This window comes from Salarias fasciatus, chromosome 1, assembly GCF_902148845.1.
Source record: "Salarias fasciatus chromosome 1, fSalaFa1.1, whole genome shotgun sequence".
NCBI lineage: Eukaryota > Metazoa > Chordata > Actinopteri > Blenniiformes > Blenniidae > Salarias > Salarias fasciatus.
In genome coordinates this window covers 27,851,069-27,870,609 of record NC_043745.1, presented here as the reverse complement: position 1 = coordinate 27,870,609, position 19,541 = coordinate 27,851,069, and the positions used below count along the sequence as shown (strand labels likewise).

Here is a 19,541-nt window from a genome sequence, read left to right as displayed (position 1 = left end):
ACATCGTCACCAACGCTCAGCTTTCCACCACCAGGCCTCTGTTTTAAGAATTTACTTGTGTGCACGTGTGTTCTTCATATCACATAAAGAATTCCAGTATCTTTTCACAGACTTCTGACTTAATAGTCTTTCTCAATTTGACCAAACAAACCATAAACCCTGAAAATAACGTAAATGTCCGCATGCCAATTTGTTAGAAGTGCTTGTTACTGTAATTTAAACTTATCGTGTATTTATTTGAAATCCACTCCTTTTTTTCCTTCTCTTGAAGACAAGCACATATTACACACATTGAGCACTCTGGTACGATTATCATAATCCTGAGCTGTTTAAAATTCTATCTTTTTAAGCCGTAAGAAGAAAGACGGGACACCTGTGGACTGCTGCACTAATTTATGCACTTTAAAGAGCAGCACCGCCGCCTAATTGTGTCTGCTTCAATTTCTTACCGACTTCTTGAAGGGGGTGGCGGGGTTACTCAGAATTATGCATGAGGGGTGCAGCAGTTTTGTTTTTATGTATTCAGAGTTTCTGCTGAGCCGCCACGTTACTGACAATATACAATAATCTTCTTTGGCCCGGTGTTTTGTATTTACTCATGAAGACATCTGAAAATGAACCCACTAAGTGGTTGATGGAGAGGGTGAAAAAATAGAGCGTGTTCAGCTGTTGTATATAGTTCATCAGGGAGACATAGAACAAAGAACAGACCGCTTATATAATATTGTTTCACTGCTGTGCGTGCGTGGGCCCAAGGAGGCCTGTGTGCTTTCACCTACCAGAAAAGCTTAGGTTCAAAGGGAATTTTTAATTTACCATTGTGCAAACACATGCAATTTATCCTTTCTATTTTCAATACTCAACTTGCTCACACTTGACTTGAACTGCGCCCCGTGTTAGCGGCGTGCGATCGTAATGCCTGTTCTCGGAAATGGATGTGATTGCATTGTGAAGATCTTTAGTGTGCCTTGAACTAAGTGACATTGTGATTATTTAATGCTTCTCCTGCAGCTCCGCAGAGAACTTAAAGACTCTTTGTGACAATATGTCAAAAGGAATTAAAAGAAAGTTCTTCATACATTAATATAATATCCATATTTATTATGACGTTATTACTTTGAAACGTGTTCTGATATTTTCATGCTGCTGTACTTCAGTGGGAGTGGATTTTTTTCTTTTTTTCTTATTTTTTTTTTTTTAATTTGTGAAATCTAAGGACTGTTTACCAGTGTGTGTGTCCTGCTGGTACAGATACACTCGCAGTCCTTAACTGTGGAACATCTTAGAGTTGAAGCTTTTCAGCTTGGATCTAAATTGTTGTTGACACTCCACGGACACTTTTATTACAAGCTGTCAAAATATTTACCCATAATAATTTGTTTTCACACCAGACGATGGCTTTTTAAACTTTGAAATCCAGTATTGATTCTTTTGAAAACATGAGGGAAACATACAATAAGTCAACAAAACTTCCCCCCCGCCCTCACCCCTTGGGGCGGCGGTGGTTGAATGGGTATAGTGGATAGATGGTCTTTAAAACCCAAGGTTGGTGGTGCGATTCCCACATCTCATCTTGCCCATATGTCAGAAGTGTCCTCGGGCATGACACTGATCTCCAAATTGCTCCCACTTGCAGTGGAGCACCTCGCTCGGCAGCTGTCTCCATCAGTGTGTGTTTGTGTCAGATCATGTAAAGTGTGCAGGGAACTGCTCAAGCTGTAAAATAACTTATTTATGTAAGTAAAGTCAATTTACCCCATTTCACCTCTAGAAAATTATGACTTGGCAAAACAGACATTTCCCTGAACTTTTCTTTCGGTAACCGCTCGTGTGGTCAATGCAGTCTACTCAGAACTGCACACACAGTCTCATATGTTTTCTCGGATTCTTCTTCCTCCCATTGTTTTCTATGGGTCAGATCACATAAATTATCACATTCACGGACTTCACAAGCACATTGTGTTCGCTCCTTCAGTGCTCTTTACTGTTTGTTAATTTCACCGTGTAATTCTCCTCCTCTTTTCTCTCCTTTCTACAGCGTGTGCACATGCAAACACACACTCACTCTGAAATAGTCATTTGATAATATTACAGTAGCTATAATTAAACCCTTGATGGAAGGCATCAAACTGCACAGCCAGCTGTTGTGTGAAACAGACAATTGGAACATGCCCTCCTTCTCTCCACCCCACACACACACACACACACACACACACACACACACACACACACACACACACACACACTGTTGTAGCCAGGTCCTGGGCCCAATGCAATATTTTCCAATTTTCTCTAATTGTGTGAGAGTGGTAATCCAAGGCTGCCTATTGTATATTCCACCCCCTCTGCTGCATGCCCTATATGGACACTAACTCCACAATTAACTTTACCAGACCCGGGTCCCAAATCAAATCACTGACAGCATCCATTACCACCGCCTAGCAACCCCTTCCAACATGCTGGTTGCATAAATATCTTTTAAATTAGTTTGTCTGCATTTGAGAGTGTGACAGAAGCGTGATTGTAGTTATTCTAAGTTTTACTCTGAGTTCTCCCTTTGACATGGTTTTACTCGATTTCCTTCAGTCCCTTTTCAGTAATTATTCTTTTCCTATTTTTCCTCATTCAAATGTATACCGGCGTGTGTTCTGCCTTTCACAGATGAGCAGCGTGAAGCGTCTGCGCCCGCGCCTCAGCCACATCCTCTTCCGGCTGCAGTTCGACGAGCAAGTCAACAACCTGCGTCCAGACATCCTGGCTGTAAACGCCGCGTGCGATGAGGTCAGGAAGAGCCGCGCCTTTGGCCGCCTGCTGGAGCTGGTGCTGCTGCTGGGGAATTACATGAATGCCGGCTCTCGAAACGCCCAGTCGTACGGCTTCGACCTCAGTTCCCTCTGCAAGGTAAGCGCTCAGGCGGTGACCGCGCCGTTAACTGTTCCCGTCGAGTGTACAGTCATTTATCTCTCCGGTGCCAACGGTTCAACATGAGTAATGAAGGTTCAATAAAGCTTATGAGATAAAGTTCCCCAATAGATTCTACACAGCTCCGTCTGCTGCCATCGCAAACACCAATCAGCCTTAACATTAAAACCACCTGGCCTTTATTGTTTAGGTTGCCCCTTTTCCACCAAAACAGAACAGCAATGAACCAAAGCAGACTTGTGCAGGTATGACCGAGATACTCACCTCGAAGTGGTGATGTTGTGCTTCCAGACTCTTTTTCCCCCGCTAACGCTCCTAATGTTAGTGGTTACTCAGTGTAAATTTGAATAATTACACAAAAGTAGAGTTTTTTTTTTTTCTTTTTCGAATCTGAAGCCTTTTGACGGGTTGCTCTTTTCCTTACTGTCTTGAATGATGTTTGTTGGAGTCAAGCCTCAGTGGTTAATGCACTCTGCAGGATGAATCTTTTGTGTCCAAAGGACCGGCCTTAGTCCGTGAAACTCCTATTAGCACAACTCAGTTAATGCTTAAGTGAAGTGTTAACCTGTGTGTCAGTGATGAACACGGCTTGAAACAATGCTGATGGATTTCACAGCATTTGGGAGAGGACTTTTTTTGTCAGAATATCATTAATTAATGATAAGCTGTTTTTGTTGAGAAGACTCGTGATCAATACGCCTTCCGTTTGTCTTTCTGGGTAAATAATGTAATATAGAAATGCAGCTTTCCCAGTCCAGTGAGAAAGTAAGTAGCTCGTAGGTGGTTCATCAACATGATGGAGACTTCTGCAATGCTCAGTTTGTCACTTGTACTCGATTTGTAACAGTATCACATAATTTCCACAATTTGAATATTTCCCTCGCTGTAGAGATTATTGAAAATTATATTAAAAGTTGTATTTGTGCTTTTGCTTTTGTTTGTCCTTGAACAGCTTGTAATTAGCTCTGTGTGTTGTGCTCAAAGCTCTCTGATACCAATGCACTTGCATATTTTTACTTTTTTTGTCACCTGAGCCGAGCTCCGTCAAGGGACTAATTCAGAGTGGCGCCTATGATGACACATCTTTCCTACTTTTTTCATTTAATTGAACACTATCAGCCCTGCAAGACCAGGGCTTTTCTTTTTCAGCTCACTTCGATCAAAGCATCCAAACCTTGGGAGTACTTTCTTCTCATTCTCCTGCTCAGAATAGATAAGTGAGCCTTTGACCACTATCCTTTTTGAAAGTTCACCCACCCTGCAGAGCTGCCTCCTCTTCGAGGGCACAGACGTAGATAACCACGCCTGGAGACTTTAGGTGACATGAAGACGGAGCACTGCGTTTCCCCGCATGATAGCGATGGCAAAAACAGAGTGTAATTGTGAATGAGGAGACTCGTCAGTTGGTTACATTACAGCTGTTGGCAAACACACTGCAGTTTCCACAGTAACGGCCACTGCAGCCATTTGTCAATGCCATCTCTTTGCCCTGTTAGACTTGGATGCTTATGCACCTATAAACATCCAGTTTGTGTGTCTGTGTGCGTGTGCATAAAAGACAATGCATTCAGACATAAATGATGGATTTGATGCATCAGCCCTAAAATAACATGAGCAATTAACAGTCCATTAAAGTTCTTTTTTTTCTTCCTCCTCCTCCTTCCGAGCATCACTGATAAAGCCGGCGTTCAGATGTGTTTGCTTCTCTATGTCAGAGCTCATATGCTGCCTGACAAAGGTGTGAGTCGGTGTCACAGGCAGGATATACGTATTGAGGAAGACATCACCTGAGTGTCTGCCCACAAGTTTGACAACTTAATTTCATGGCACACTCCACAGCACAGGAAAATTGCACCCAGCCCAACTTGAAAATGGAAAATGTTTACATTGTCAGCAGTGATTACCATCCATCTAAATTCAGAAAGGGACCTTTTGTGAGAGAGCACTTGATGTCTTTGGAAAAAAAAGGAAAACAGATATGAAAAGAGAGATGAGAATGTTTGATTAGAAGCGATAATACAAACATGATTAAACCCAGCGGGTCTGAGCACACTGCTGTCTACCAATAGATCACCTAGAGAGATACACAGCAACACACTCCGCAGGAGGGATGTTTGGCGGGGAGACTGAGAGACATCTTGGAATTAGACTGTAAAAGAGCAATGATGGAAATTTATCAGAGAAATTGAAAAATTGTTGTATGTGGGTGAGAAAGAGGCAGCAAGTGGAGGAGGTCAGCACATTATGAAAACGCATCCGCTACATGAGTATGAGACAGGAAATCATCTGGAGCATTGTCAACACTTTGTGCCAGAAAAAGCTTGGTGGATTAGAATAGAATATAGTAGTTCAAAAAAATGACAATAGCACTCATTTGTACAACATCTGATAAATGGAGTTGTCGAAAAAAAATCTGATGTCCTCAGCAAGAGGACCCAAAAAGTAACGTTGCTTTCTCTTTTTTTGTCCATTGCAGCGTTTATATCTGCTGTAAATCAATACTTTCCTGCTCTTCTTTGACAAAAAGCAAAATGAAAATAAAGTTTATACATCTTTTTGGCTTCATGGTGACATCCAGCCAACTGTCTGACAGTAATTTAATGTTGTGCCATTCCAGTATCTGTCTGCGTCAGAGGCCTTCAAAGATAGAGACCCAACTTCAATGCGTCCGATATTCTTGCATAATTCAGTAATGCCTGTGCTCCGCCACTTGCAGAGGACAAAGTCACAATTAAGCTGTGAGCACATAAACATTCATTAGCTGATATTGCTCTGCTAACATAGGCTGGCAGGTAAGATGACAAATTCGCTGCCGAGCTCCAGCGCATTAAACGGCATGTAAACACACCTGCAGGTTCCTCTTAGGTTCAATTAGATGGTTGGCTTGGCTCTTATTCTTAACAGCAAAGTCATGCCGTCTATCCTTGGCATGTAGCATTTCCTTGTTGTCATTCCCTCTGGCATTGTAGCAGTCTGGCAGGTGCTGTCAATGAGACAGACAACCATGCACCCCTGTATCCACTTCACTGAAAAGGGAGCATTCTGGTATTTCATCCAACACCACGTTTCTCAGTAATATCACAACAATTTGTGTGGTTTTCTAGGTGACTTAGCTTGGTATAGATCAGATGACTGTTAGAGCCGCTTCTTGCATTCATGAATCAAAAGCCCTCTTTTATGCCCCAAGTTTGTGATGGGAGCGCTGTGCCTTTGTTCTGCCTCCGCTGTCTGTTTAAATGACACAGAGGCTGATTTGGAGGTCAGTGTCGCTCGGTGTGTTCTGGCGGCAGAGGGAGTAGGAGAGGTAAAGTGAAGGTGAATTTGTTTCTGCAGGAATAGGTGAGAACTACACACACACACACACACACACACACACACACTGCCTTCCTATTGCTTTTACTGGAAACGGAGTCACCATGTTAAATCCCATACTGATCAACTTTATATGTTGCTAAGTAAACCGGCTCATTTTTTTTTATCAACTCCTATTACACATAATTAGGACCTTTCAGGAGGTGTAAGGTGCAAACTTTGTTCAGACCATTCCGTAAAACAATTTTAAATACATGAAGTGGCTCAAATTCTGTGTTCCATCTGTCTGTCTTCACCAAGGCCAGTGGAAGGAGAAAAAAAAATGGAAAGGAAAGAAAGAAACTCAAATCAAACGAAATATCCACTATACTCAAAATATTGAGCAATTCCTTCACGACTAACTGCTCTGTAAAACCTACCAATTGTCTTAATTTGATGAATGAGCACATTGACTGAAATAAAATGCCCCGCCCCACCAAATACTTTCATATGAAGCTGTAATGCTCTTGCAGGAGATATTTTGCAACTTTGTGGAGCCAATGTGTTCATTTTACTGTCAACAAAGCAGTAACCGAACTGACGCTTCAGCTGACAACATGAGGATTCCATGTGCATGTCTGCGTATCAACCAAACCTGAAATTATGCAAGCGAGCGCATCTGAATCATTTCCAGTTTCCCTTTTTGTTTCTTTGTCTCCCCCATGTAATGCTTTACTCAGTAATGGGAACTATTTCCAATGTAGCGGAGAGAAGTACAAAATGTACTTGAGTTAAAGTAAAATTGCTATTTTCAAAAACTACTTCAGAAATGAAAATGACTCAAAAAAACGTACCTTGAGTTAATTTAACTCATCACTTTCCACCTCTGGTTGCCACTATTACACTATCAATGTATAGTTGAAGTTCCTTTGAAGAACTGTGAGTGAACAATGGAACTAACATGGGAGAAATCACACAGCCAGTGTGCCGGTTCATCATAGTGAATCAGACATTTGCACCCACAGTAATTTCGAGCATGTGGACTCTGGGAATTTGGCTGGACAACGCGCTGCAGTTAAAGAAATTATATAATATCTCTACAAGCCACTATCACTGTGCTGCCCCAATTTGATGGACAATGTTGATGAATGGTTGGATATGAAATAATAATACTACCAATAAAAAGTTCTATGTGTGCAGATTGTTCATTGAAGGAAAAAAGGACAAAGCATGAGTTTGCGAAAAATCCATTAAAAGCCAAAAATGAGGTTTGCCAACAGCAAATCAATTGGTGGCACTCACTCAGCGAATAAACAGTTTACAAGCACAGCACATCTCAGTGTGCACAAAAACTCAGCTTTTTTTCATGCAGTCAAGCTCATTCCACAAGGAAAAGGAGAACAAAACTCTGCAGATTCCTGCAGATCGCTGTAAACACATTAGACATTTCCAACACAGCGCACTGACGCATACTTCCTTCCATTTAATCTAATTTGATATTCAACCAAGTTGCCTCCGTCAATCGGATGTCTGCAGAAACCGGTCTGTGAAATCCACCTTTAGAGTTTGTGGTCACACATTCTGTCCTGTGCACCCTCTGCATAAGCATTTTCTCCACACTGCTCATGCCATTTTCTCACACTGGGATTTGACCCAAGTGTGGCTAAGTCAAAAGGCTCCCCGCCTGCATTTCTTGTCTTTTTTACACATTTCACAGCGCTGTAATGTTAACATCAGCTGCAGGTAAAATCAGCTACCCTGGGCATGGAATTAGCGTTGCAGTCCAAGTCACAGAAGTTGCATCAGGACTTCCGACAACTTGTATACTCATTCTTTCAGAACTCAGTGTATTGAGTTTATGAGCACACATACAACCAGCTGAGTATTTAGTATGAGTTAAGAGCATCCGTTGTAGTTTGTAAAATGTACATATAAGATACTGGTGGTTGTTGAAATTGTAACAAAATTACGTTTAATCTAAAACTGTTAGTGCATTATTAACTCGAAGGAAGCAACATACCCTAAAAATGTTGCAAAGGATTTGTCACAAAAAGCACATAATGAGGCAGGGAAACAAAGCCTTTATTTTTACAATATGTAACTGTGCTGTCTGCAAACCTCAGCCGGCAGTTCACTGTTTTTAAACTCATCTGTGAGTTTGTTTCTTATGCTCTTGCCATCTTGCTTTCAGTTCATGATTGGCATTTTTTCCTAATCAGTAACATTTTCTCTGCTTCTCATCCATCCATTAAAGGTTTCTGAGTCAGTCAGAACTCATTCTGAAGCTGTGTTTGTCTGCTGCGTGTTTTGTGTTTTTCATAGGTTTGCGACATTGTGCTTGAACTGCAGTAATGGAGGGTTTTTTTTATGGATGTATTTTTTTTTTTTATATATTGATATGTTGATCTACAAGTTGCTAATTAATACTGTTAACAGCATGATCAGCAAGCAGAAAACAAAAATAAAAGTGTGTCTTAATAATCTGGAGAAAAATATGCAAATAAGTGTCATTATTTCATTATCAATTTTGTCATACAAAATAAACCCAAATGTTCGATAAAGTAACAAGAGTGTGATATTATCTATTGTCTTGAAGCAAGTTGATAGAATCACTTGAATAATAATTTGTCAGATTTCTTCATGTGTATCTGTATCGTTTTGTTGTTTGTGATTTATTCCAGCTTAAAGACACTAAATCTGCAGACCAGAAGACCACGTTGCTTCACTTCCTTGCCCAAGTGTGTGAGGACGATTTTCCAGATGTGATCAAGTTCATCGATGACCTGGAGCACGTGGATCGAGCCAGCAGAGGTGAATTATATCATATCAAATGTCTCAATTCACATGACACATTCAGTGTCACACAGACGACAAGTTTTTGACAATACTTGATGTCGATCTAAAGATAAGACAAATCTCGATGCTATTTGCCTTTTTTGCATTCTCAATAAGCATTCCAGGCTCGCGTCTTGCAGCTACTTGATAATTGTAGCACTGTTTCCACCTTCCACTTTCTTTGAGGCTGTGCCCCAGTGAGATTATTGCTGTTATTTTGGTCTCCTGCTGGTGTCAACTTAAGTTCTTCAGCTTTCCCAGCGCACACAGAGTTTCATCCATTTACTATCAGATCGACCTCCCTGGTGACGCTTAGCAGCAGGGTTTTGTCAACTGGTCTTAACTACAGAATTAGTAATCAAATAAGTCTGTTTCTTTTCAAACAAAGCAAAGAAAACAAACTCGGTGACTTTGTGTCGTTTCTCTTTGTATCCCTGCGTGAAAAACTGTGTGAACCAGCTTTGAATTAAATGACAAAAGCCTTTTATGTTAGCCACTGTTCAGCATGTTGTTTCAGCAGCCGAGGACATTATTAAATCTGAAAACTGAATAATAATTTAGAAAGGTGGCGCGAATGCTCCGGTCTCATATTCAGTGGTGGCCATTAAGCTTCATCACCTGACACAAACAATAGTGAGCTATGGACAACGGCACTGTGAAACGGGGCTAAAGCTGAGTCTAATGAAAAGATAATTGGATATGTGGGTTGTCCTGCCACATGAAGTTGCGGTATTGTGAAACCTTATCGCATTTTAACATTATCTAATTTAAAATCAGTTATGTTTAACCACTGAGATCTAACAGCATCCACGCAAAAACCAATACTTTTATCTCAGCTTAAAGTAATTGAACCAGTAATAGGAAAGAGAGAAAGTGGTAATATTGAGCACAGCGGTGACATGGAGCCCAGGTCCACCATGAAAAGAAGATTCATGCACCACCTGAGAAAATACGTTATGTGTTTTTTTTTTTTTAACTGAATAGATATTAGATTTGGTGTTTTATATTTGCTTGTTTTGGATGTATTTGAGCAGTACTGAGAACATCATGCATAAGCAGCATCTTACCTTGACAGCATATGTACCTTGAAAAAGAATCAAGTGTTCTTTTGTTTTAGTTTGGGCTTTATTCCTTTCTTTTTGTTTTTATAAGTCCTCGGGGATTATTCAGGGCTCGGCTGCTTGTTGATTCTGTAAACACCCATTGTATTTCATCCTTTTAGCGTTTGATCTATGTTGTGCTCAGTTCATCTGCTCTGCTGTTTGATTCCAGCATTAATCTTATGCTGCAACATATTTTACAAGCTATACATTTATTTCTCAAGGAAACTCTTCAGGTCACGACTGGAATGGAGATGAAGGACAGCGCTGTGTTTGAATGCATTTTAAGTGAGGTGCTGCTTTAAGACGATCTGTAGGTGTTACAGGTGTGAACACAAGCGGGAAAAGCTCCCACAGTGCTCGGAGTTTGTCCGGTGCATCTGGAGTATGGTAAAGGTCAGAGGCAGGCTGGGTGGTGAGAGAACACTCGGCCTTTGTTCGTGTTTGCTGGTTGTGTTTGTGTGCGTGTCAGGTCATGCTGTCACAGCATGTTTCCTCCTGGTTGAAAGAAGATTTTACCCACTGTGCCATTCCCAGCAGGAGGGAGCAAAAGAAAGTGTGAGCAAGAGAAAACATGGGAGGATGCAATATGGGACTTCATTGTTTGGACTCTTCTTGCTGTAAGAACTCCTGGCATTTTTTTTTTTTTTTTTTTAATGGGGCTTTGATAATCTCCAGAACGATGCTCCTGTTGAGTGTTTCATTTCGTCCAACTGTACTGCATGTCCGCAAGCCCTTAGACGAGACTCGGTACAAGGGTAAGATCAATGGAACTCACAATCCTTGGATCTTTCTTAAGGCTTTGACCACCTCCTTACTTCAAGGACCTCAAGCTGAGTATATTTGCAACTATAGTGTGTGATAACGAAGCAACTCGGTATTTTGGTCAAATATTATGTTCAAGAACTCAAAACCATAACAACTTAAGAATTCAGTTGGTGCAATCACCTTCAGGTGATCTAATTACGTGACTGAAAAAGGAGTGTGGCTTAAAGTGAGGAATAACTTGCAGCTGGGTGTGCATACTCATGAGGCAGTCTTTTTGTAATGGTAAAGTGTATGAGAGAGAGAGAAAAAGCTCCAACTGAGTGAAAGGACAAAAAATTGTCAAAGGATGGAGGATGATTAAAACAGTGGAAATGTGAAGGTATGACAAACACGCAATCAAACATCCCCAAAAAGACACTGTGCCCTTCAGCTCATTAAAGTGCAAGGGGAATGGGAGAATAGGAGAATTACTTAAAGACAAATCTGTCAAAAGTTGTATGGGTAGATAACTATCAGTGGGCCAAATGTGTAGGTCTGTGTAGTCATCTTTCATTTAACACTTTTATTTTTTTTTTTACTCGGGCACCAAGTTTACAGAAAGGTTCGTTTGACTAATCAATGCTGCACAGATTGGATCTGTCGGAGCTGGCTCAAGTTTGCCTCTCAAATTTACTTCCCGCGATGGCCCAAGACGTCTGCACTATTCAGTGTAATCAAGATATTAATGTAAGACAAAGCTCTGTGCCATGTGTCCAAATACTGCTCTGTTTGGCCTGCAAGCAAAGTGCTCCAGAGGTGATTGAATTCATGATTTACCTCCTCTTTCCCCAGACTGTAATTCCACTGATATTTTTCTGTCATCCTTAGATAATTGATTGGATTCTTTGATTGCCATCTGAGGCAGAACTGGTTGTGAAGCTTATAATTTTAGCTCATGCGTTGTGTGTCAAAGTAGTTATAACTGCAGCTATGCTGGAACATTTTACATCCATTATTATTGTCTACTTGTTGGTTATCTTTTCATTTATTCCAAAAGAAATTTCGGACACCCTTATAAACCAAGAAATGAAATTGAAATTACAACGGAAGTATTCCTGAGAACACATTAGTCCAGTAAAGAGTATCCATCATTCTATGTTTGTCTTCCACTTCACATTTTCTACATTACATCCTCCGCGTCCATGAATTTGGCATCCAGGCACACAAATCCTACTTTCTTTGTAAACTATGCTTTTGAGTTGCTTCCTTTTCATTAAGCCATTCAAAAAGCCTGTAGACCCACTTAAAGAGACACTAACCAAAGGGCTTATTTGAGCAAAACAAGACTTGATGAAGGTAGCGGTAATGCTTTACACTGCTGTCGTAAAAACTGTCATCTTTCGACTCTGGAACACAGCACTTCTTTCCCCCGACTGTCCCTCAAGGAAACCGTACTGCAGTTCAGGGTTCAGTCCTCTTATTTTTACCTTCTTTCTAGAGAACATTGCAGTCATTATCTCCTCAGTTATAGAGATCGCCTTACATTTCTACATCTATTTATTTTCCATCTTCCTGCAGTCACACACAGGCGTTGATGGACACCAGCAGGCTCAGGCAATTACTCTGTTTTGGTGGGTCGTACTTGTTGCCAAGCAGTTATGGAGACGGACTCTAGTAGTCAATCTGGCCACTTCGTTTTGTAACTTCAAATACTAAAGGCAGCAGCACTGCTTGCTTGTTTTATCCAATACTAAACAGACATTGCTGCACAGATGTAATGCCACAAAGATGCAGGATATTTAGTGTCTTTTCAAGGCGGCGTGGCCCTGAGGAGTCATTACGAAGAACTAATCATCGAAACTGCGCTGATGATGTGGTTCCAGCTTTGTTATGTACTTTTCCATCTCATGATCTGAATGATGAACCTCAAGTTGAAAGTACAAAGAATGAGCACTCCTCCCTGCGACTGCCGTGCTCTTTTTGAGTCTCCTCCTGCAGGTGCTCAGCATGTTGAGCAGGATCCCCTCCTTGTCTCCCGATCCCCAGCCTCTGGCGCCATCAGTCTAGTCTCACTTGTCTGCCGGGTTTTTGACCTCAGAAAACAGATCAGATTTTTTTTCCCCCGTCTCTTAATTTCCATACATCAAAAAATGATCTGTTGCAGAGCCGTGTGTGTTTGCAGGGCTGTTTATGAGTCTCCTTGCTTGTGTGTTCCATTCAGACTCATTTATATCACAGCAGGTTAGCAGAGTAATAAAAAATATTTCATGGGGGATTTGACCTCTACAAATATTCCAATTATTATTCTTCTAAAACATCCTATATCTGTCTGCAGCCCCTCCGGACCACAGAGACATTCAGACCCCACTGCTCATAAAAATCACTCACGCCTTAACACACAAACAGAGCAGGAGTGGCGCGGCCGCAGAGTACAATGAAGACACGGAAACACCCTGTCATGTTTATCGCCCACTCTGCTTTGCCAGCGTACCACTTCGCAATTACTCAACTTTTTTTTTTTTTTTTTAGTTTCTGCTGCAGATGTGTTTACGTGGAGGAGAAAATCAGCTCAGTTCCGTGAATATTACAGCTGCTACGGCTACATTCGGCCTCCACAGCGGGCACATTTTATTGTTGAGGCCAGAAAGCCTGGAGATTGGCTTGTGAAACTCAGACATGAGGAGGTTTCTTTCTCTTTTGATTTAGTCTCACACTCCTTTGCTCTTTTCTCAGTCAGTGCGTCATTACTTGGCTTTAATCGTTTCTGTTAACAGACTGCCAGTCTGGCCTCCATCCTCGTCTGAATGCTGCCCACACCTTATTCAGATGATTTCAGTTGCCTGGTAATTCACCGAGGGATTTTATAGAAAAGAGAACAAATTTAAAATGGACGAAATCCAGCAGGTACAGATTGTGCTGCTGTACTAAATGTTTGCAAATTTGTCTGTGATACAAATCTTATTGAGTGAGGGAATAATTTACTCTTTGGTCAAAAATTTTATGAAGATTCAGCATTGACCCCAAACACAACTAAACACCAGTTTTTGTGAATATATTTTATTTTACATTGCACTTGGTTTTGGCTCTAATGGTTCTTAGTTTGCTTGATGGTGTTTTTCACATTGAAGAGATCAATTGTCTGACACAAACTTGTTGAAAACTCACAAAACCAAGTCACACTATGCAAATTTACCCTCTCAATCACAAAATCAACACCAAATCAGAACCCAGCTCGACCTCAGTTTTAAGAACGGCACCCAAATGCTCTTCCTGATTGCTAACACTGGAAAAAAAAAATGGCAAAAAAGTCTGAGAAAGCCTGCTTTTACCACTAACCCTCCAGGTAAAAGAAGGGCCATGCTGGAAATACCTCATACCTTCTTTTTTTTTTTTTTTTTTTTTTTTTTTTTTTAAGTTTCCAGACTAATAAGATTATTTCTTGCTTAAAAAAACCTCCCAAAAAACCAATGTTATTCCAAAGCAGTGGCTTTTTCAAACTGTTCTCATTGAGGCACTGTTGGTCGCAACATAATCTGTAACAGGATTTCTGACAGACCGGCGTTGAATGACATTGTTAGTAGGGGTGGGACGAGACACAAATTTCATGGGACGAGATGTCTCGCGAGATTGAGTCCACGAGATCGAGACGACACGACACGACACGAGACGGGGGGGGGGGGGGGGGGGGGGGGGGGGGGGGGGGGGGGTAGCGCGGTACTCACATGCAGCGTCGGAGCATGGAGTGTCGGGTCGGAGTGCCCCTTGTACGGCCACGTTGCCCTCCGCTCTACACTGGCCGCCTCGTTCGCCTATTCCCATTCAAACTGCGGCGCACAGACGACGCCATGACTGCATTTGCACTTCCTGCCACTAAGGTGCGCTGTTTGCATGTTCAACCTTATTTTACACAGACACCACAGAGGAAGAAGGGCGCCGCAGCCGCTGCAGGCTCTCTCTGCATGCTGTTAGAAACAGAGTGTGAGCCGGCAAGACGAGGTAAAATGTTCATTGATGCGATGCAGTGTTTTTTCAATTAAAGAGAAGAACTGAACGACCGTTTCCGCACATTTTCTTTACGTCGTATCAATTAAACTGTATCACAAGTAGTTTGTGTACTCAAAAGACCAAGATTCCTTGCAGATAGAACATGCGCAGAACAGTATTTCATGTCCTTTTCGACCGGATTTTTAAATATGAATATGAGCACATTCAGGGTTTTGCACGTGTTTATATGGCTGTGCGCCGTGTAATGTATCATTCCGTCAATATTCCAGTTAATAAAGAGTTTTTGCCTTGATATAAACGTACTTAATCTCGCGGCATTCGATCTCGCGGGATCTCGCGGCATTGCGATCTCGCGAGATCTCGTGACACGAGATCTCGTCCCATCCCTAATTGTTAGTGTCCCAGACTGGCTGTCAGTGTCAGGAGAGTCAGAGGAGGAGAACAGGAACAAAAAATAAAATTAAGATCTACAAATCTCTGGGAAAGTTAGAACATCAAGGACAAAGTGAGCCAGGCTTCGCAGAGGGAGCTGATGTGATAATTACTTAATACATGTAGGTGCAGAATTTGTATTATCCAGAGTGTTATATGGTGTTCTTTTTTCCTTTAAGTCTTGTTGTGACTGCAGCATATTGAGATTTCTTTCTGAATGATGACTGACAACAGATTGAAAAGAAGCCACCTGCCTTTTCCTCTCAGCCAGCCGAGTGCAAGCGGGTGAATTTTGTGCGTACAATCAGCACCATACTCTTAACTTCAGAGTGGAAAAACACGCCACTAAACTTTCAAAATAGGGAGAATTGATCAACTTCTTAGAAAATCTTGACTGAAAATGTCTGCTTGAATATAGGTGTGCCCCAGATAAGACGTACAAAACAGCATGCTGCCATCAGGAAGTGGAGTTTATAGTGTGAATTCAGTGAGAAGCTTAACTACATTGAAGTCCTTTCCCTTTTTTCTTTTCTTAAAGCGCGTATTAGGATCAAGGGAAATTTGAAACTACTTAAAATTAAGCAGCTTATGGCTTTTTGTCAAGCAGGGTCTAATCGGGGTAATTTAAGCCATATGCTGCATTCAGAGACGAGCTTAAAGTGTCAGCCGTAACCAACTTAAGAGGAAGTTAGGCTCCGTGTTCCCCTGCTCTCCCACCTGCCTGACCCGTACACCTGTTGACGAGACCAAAGTCAAAGGATGAGAGACGGAGAGAGGTTTTTTTTTTTACTTTCAACAGTCATCTTTGTACCTCCAGGCAACATTTAATGTTTGTGTCTGATACTCCGAGCAGCCATGTGCACCGTGCAAATGTGAACAAGCAGCAATCATTTGCTTTCACCACAGTATGTGTGACAGCGAGGGCATTGGATTTTTATATTAATTTCAGTTTACAGCACACATGGACACAAGGTAAACAGGATAATAAAAAAAAAAGGTCTATATATTGAGCATGCTCTTCAGCTGCTGTTTGTATTTTCTGTCATTGTTTATTCCCATGGTGTTTCTGCCACAGTGTGAACCCATAATAAGCATGCTTTGCAATTGAACTGCTTCTCTTTCATTTTCCCTGTTATTTTATTTATTTATTTGTTTTTTTAGTATGCTGTGTTTTTCCAGATCCTGTCGGAACCTCAAAATAATAATGCATTTGATTGTACCTGTAGTTGAGTTGCTCTATCTCTCATGCTTTCTTCACATTTTCTTGCCACACGGACGTGTTTGTGTGTACTTTCATAAATGCACGCCTGTCTCAATGTGTGTGGGTGTGTGTCAGTGTCTGCAGAGAATCTGGAAAAGAGCCTCAGGCAGATGGAGAGGCAGCTGCTGCAGCTGGAGAGAGACCTGGAGACTTTCTCCTCCCCCGATGACCCCAACGACATGTTCCACACCAAAATGGCTATATCCTTTTCACATATATGCTTATCCTCACTGATAGAGGTAATTCTCCGTGAGGTGACTGACATGAATCAAACAGGAAACCTTTTACTTAAAAAAGTAAAATGTTTAGTTTCATGACTGTAGTACTCCATAGTAGCAGTAGAGTGACTGTCCACAGTTTTACAAGGCTAATTATTTCATTTTAATTTGCTGAAATAAACCCAAGCGACTTTCATCATTAAATTAAACATATGTGCAGTAACCTGATTTAGGTTCTTCGGTTTTTCGCTCTTTAACTCTGCTTCGCAGAGATTTTCCTACAAGCAGCTGGTGTTATGCTTAAATACAAAACCCACAAAATCTCTTTCCGTCAGTCAAGACCCACTGTCTCCTGGCGTCACTTCTGAAGCTCTGATCACCACCATCTCCAACTGACTCCTCCTCTTTCGCTCTTATTGCTTTGAGAAACAGAAATCTTGTGATTGGAGAAGTGAATACCACTTTTCATTCAGGTTTTTTTTGTTTCTCCTTCTTCCTTGGTTGAGTTAACTCTTTACATGTGTAAAGAAACTATATGGGGAGGAAATATTTTCAGTGTACCTGAAACTGAATGAGTTTTCTAAACGAATAAGAATAAGTATAGAGGGAGAATAAAGACAGCGCTGGTGTCACCCTCTCATCTGCCAGTGTGTCAGTCATTGTCTGTCCCTCAAGACAAAAAAAAAAGCAGTTTGTAATGTTTTATTAGACTGTCATTTTATATTACCCAAGCCTCTAATGTATAGCGACACAAATAGACAATTTCTTGGTGCCGTTTGACCGCCTCGTTGGGATATCTCCCTCGTCGCTGACAGCTGTCTATATTTGTTTGACAGCAGTGTAAAATATTTAATGTCTTGTGAGCTTGTTCCACGGGATCAGGTTGACAGGCATGTCTCAGGCCAGGTGTGTGTGTAAGTGTGTGTTCAATAATACACCCTGTACCTTGCCTCCTTCATGTAGTTTTGATCAATAGCCCAGGGGCTCGGGCACTGATGGCTTGTGCAGGAGTAGTTAGCAGAGAGCTTGAGTGCAACATAGAGGTTCACTGAGAATGGATTTGACAGCTCTGTCTTTTGTTGCTTCGCTTTTTTATTTTTTTTTAACTTTTCAGTGCCTTGTAGTAGGCCCAGCATGTCTAGGAGCTGATTAAAAACTTGAGGTTTAAAAATAAAAATAGAAAAAAAATAGGAAAAGAAATCCAAGCTCTTCGCAAGTAAAAAGCATAAAAGAGGTGCAGTATTATGTACGTGGTTAACTTCTTCAATGAACGCCTCAGCATTCACAGAGGTTCTGACTGTCGGAGTGGAGGATCAGAGAAAACTAAATATCAGACAGACATACGCTCTCGCTGGTTTAAACTCTGCAATAACAAATATTTCACTCAACTTTTGTGGCTCCTGCTGCTCAGTTGTATTCACCCCAGAGCCATCCATATGTGATGCACGCACTCCATACCGCGTTTATGGGCTTTGGTGCTTCATTCATCCCACAGTTTAAAGTCTTTCAGCTCTGTGAGCTACTTTTGCTGAATTGACAGAAAACAGAAGTTTTTACCCGGAATCTGATTGATGGACACAGTTCTTAGAAAACATTCGTGTGGCTCATTTTAATGTGGCCTCCTGTGTAAAGTTTAATTTTATTGTATATGTTGTTGTTTTTTGGGCATTAGCTAAAAAAAAAAAAAAACATCTATTAACCTTCACTTACTTATTCTTTCTGAATTTAACTTAATTCCTCAACTAATGTGTCCATAAATGTGTTTTTAATCAGTGTTAGTCAGATGTGTTTGTATAATTAAATTCTTTACACTAAAGCCAAGTGCATTAATTTTCCTAAAGTTTGAAAATACTCCCAGTCATCCAGGGCGTAACACACGGCGCAGTCTAATCAGGGACAAATACGCAACATTTGCTTCTTTATTGTAAGGATGTGATCACAATGTATAAACAAACTCCAAAGTAAATGGTGGTGATGTTTTTGTGTCATGAAGTTTTTTCTACTGCAGTTAACTGCATATAAACTTTTTTTTGTATGTTTTGCATCACTACCAAAGGCACATGCCAAACATGAGAAACATAGAATAAAACAGTGATGACATTAAAAAAAAAGAAGAAGAAGAAAAAGTTGCATCCTGCATCACCTCAGAGTAAAATAAGATTGGGAAGAGAATGAAGACAGTGAGGATAAATATGAAACGGAGGAGGGGGACACAGTTGAGAATAAGCTGCAGTGCACCATTGTAGTTTTTCCTGGAAAGGGAATGAAGCCAGCAGAGGGGTAACAACAGGAGGATGGAAATTTCACACTTCACGATACTTATCAACCACAGCTCTCAGCCGTGTCTTTGTTTTCTCTTTCTCTTGCTTTCCGTCACCTGTTCATACTTTCCTCATGTATCCTTACACAAGCCTCTGGCTCAGAAAGATATTACTGACAAATCAATTTGGGAGGAGTGCCTATTGAACAGCGTTTACCCAGCTGTGAATAGGTAGTCCCATCCACAGCCAGATTCAACTGGGGCCAAACCTCAAATAGGTCCATCAATTGAGCTATAATGAAGAGGGCACAATAGGAAACAGAGAGGCTGCCCACACACTTTTGTGGTGCCGCACACATGCAGACACATTTGCTTCTTATCTGCCACCAGCGTAACAGTCATTAGTGAGACTGATGAGAAGGATGCATCTTTTTCTGGAAAATTATGCGCTGATTTTATAATGACTGAAA

The 19,541-nt window shown here is 41.1% G+C and overlaps 1 protein-coding gene across 1 annotated transcript in view; it reads left to right on the top strand.

Moving 5' to 3' along the window:
• LOC115391784 (protein diaphanous homolog 3-like) overlaps positions 1-19,541 on the top strand; it is a 162,235-nt gene that overhangs the window by 66,498 nt on the left and 76,196 nt on the right. Inside the window, exons 20-22 of the mRNA XM_030096137.1 lie at positions 2,662-2,901; positions 8,895-9,024; positions 16,669-16,793. Of these exons, the coding sequence (XP_029951997.1) occupies positions 2,662-2,901; positions 8,895-9,024; positions 16,669-16,793 (495 nt within the window). The remainder of the gene's footprint in view (positions 1-2,661; positions 2,902-8,894; positions 9,025-16,668; positions 16,794-19,541) is intronic.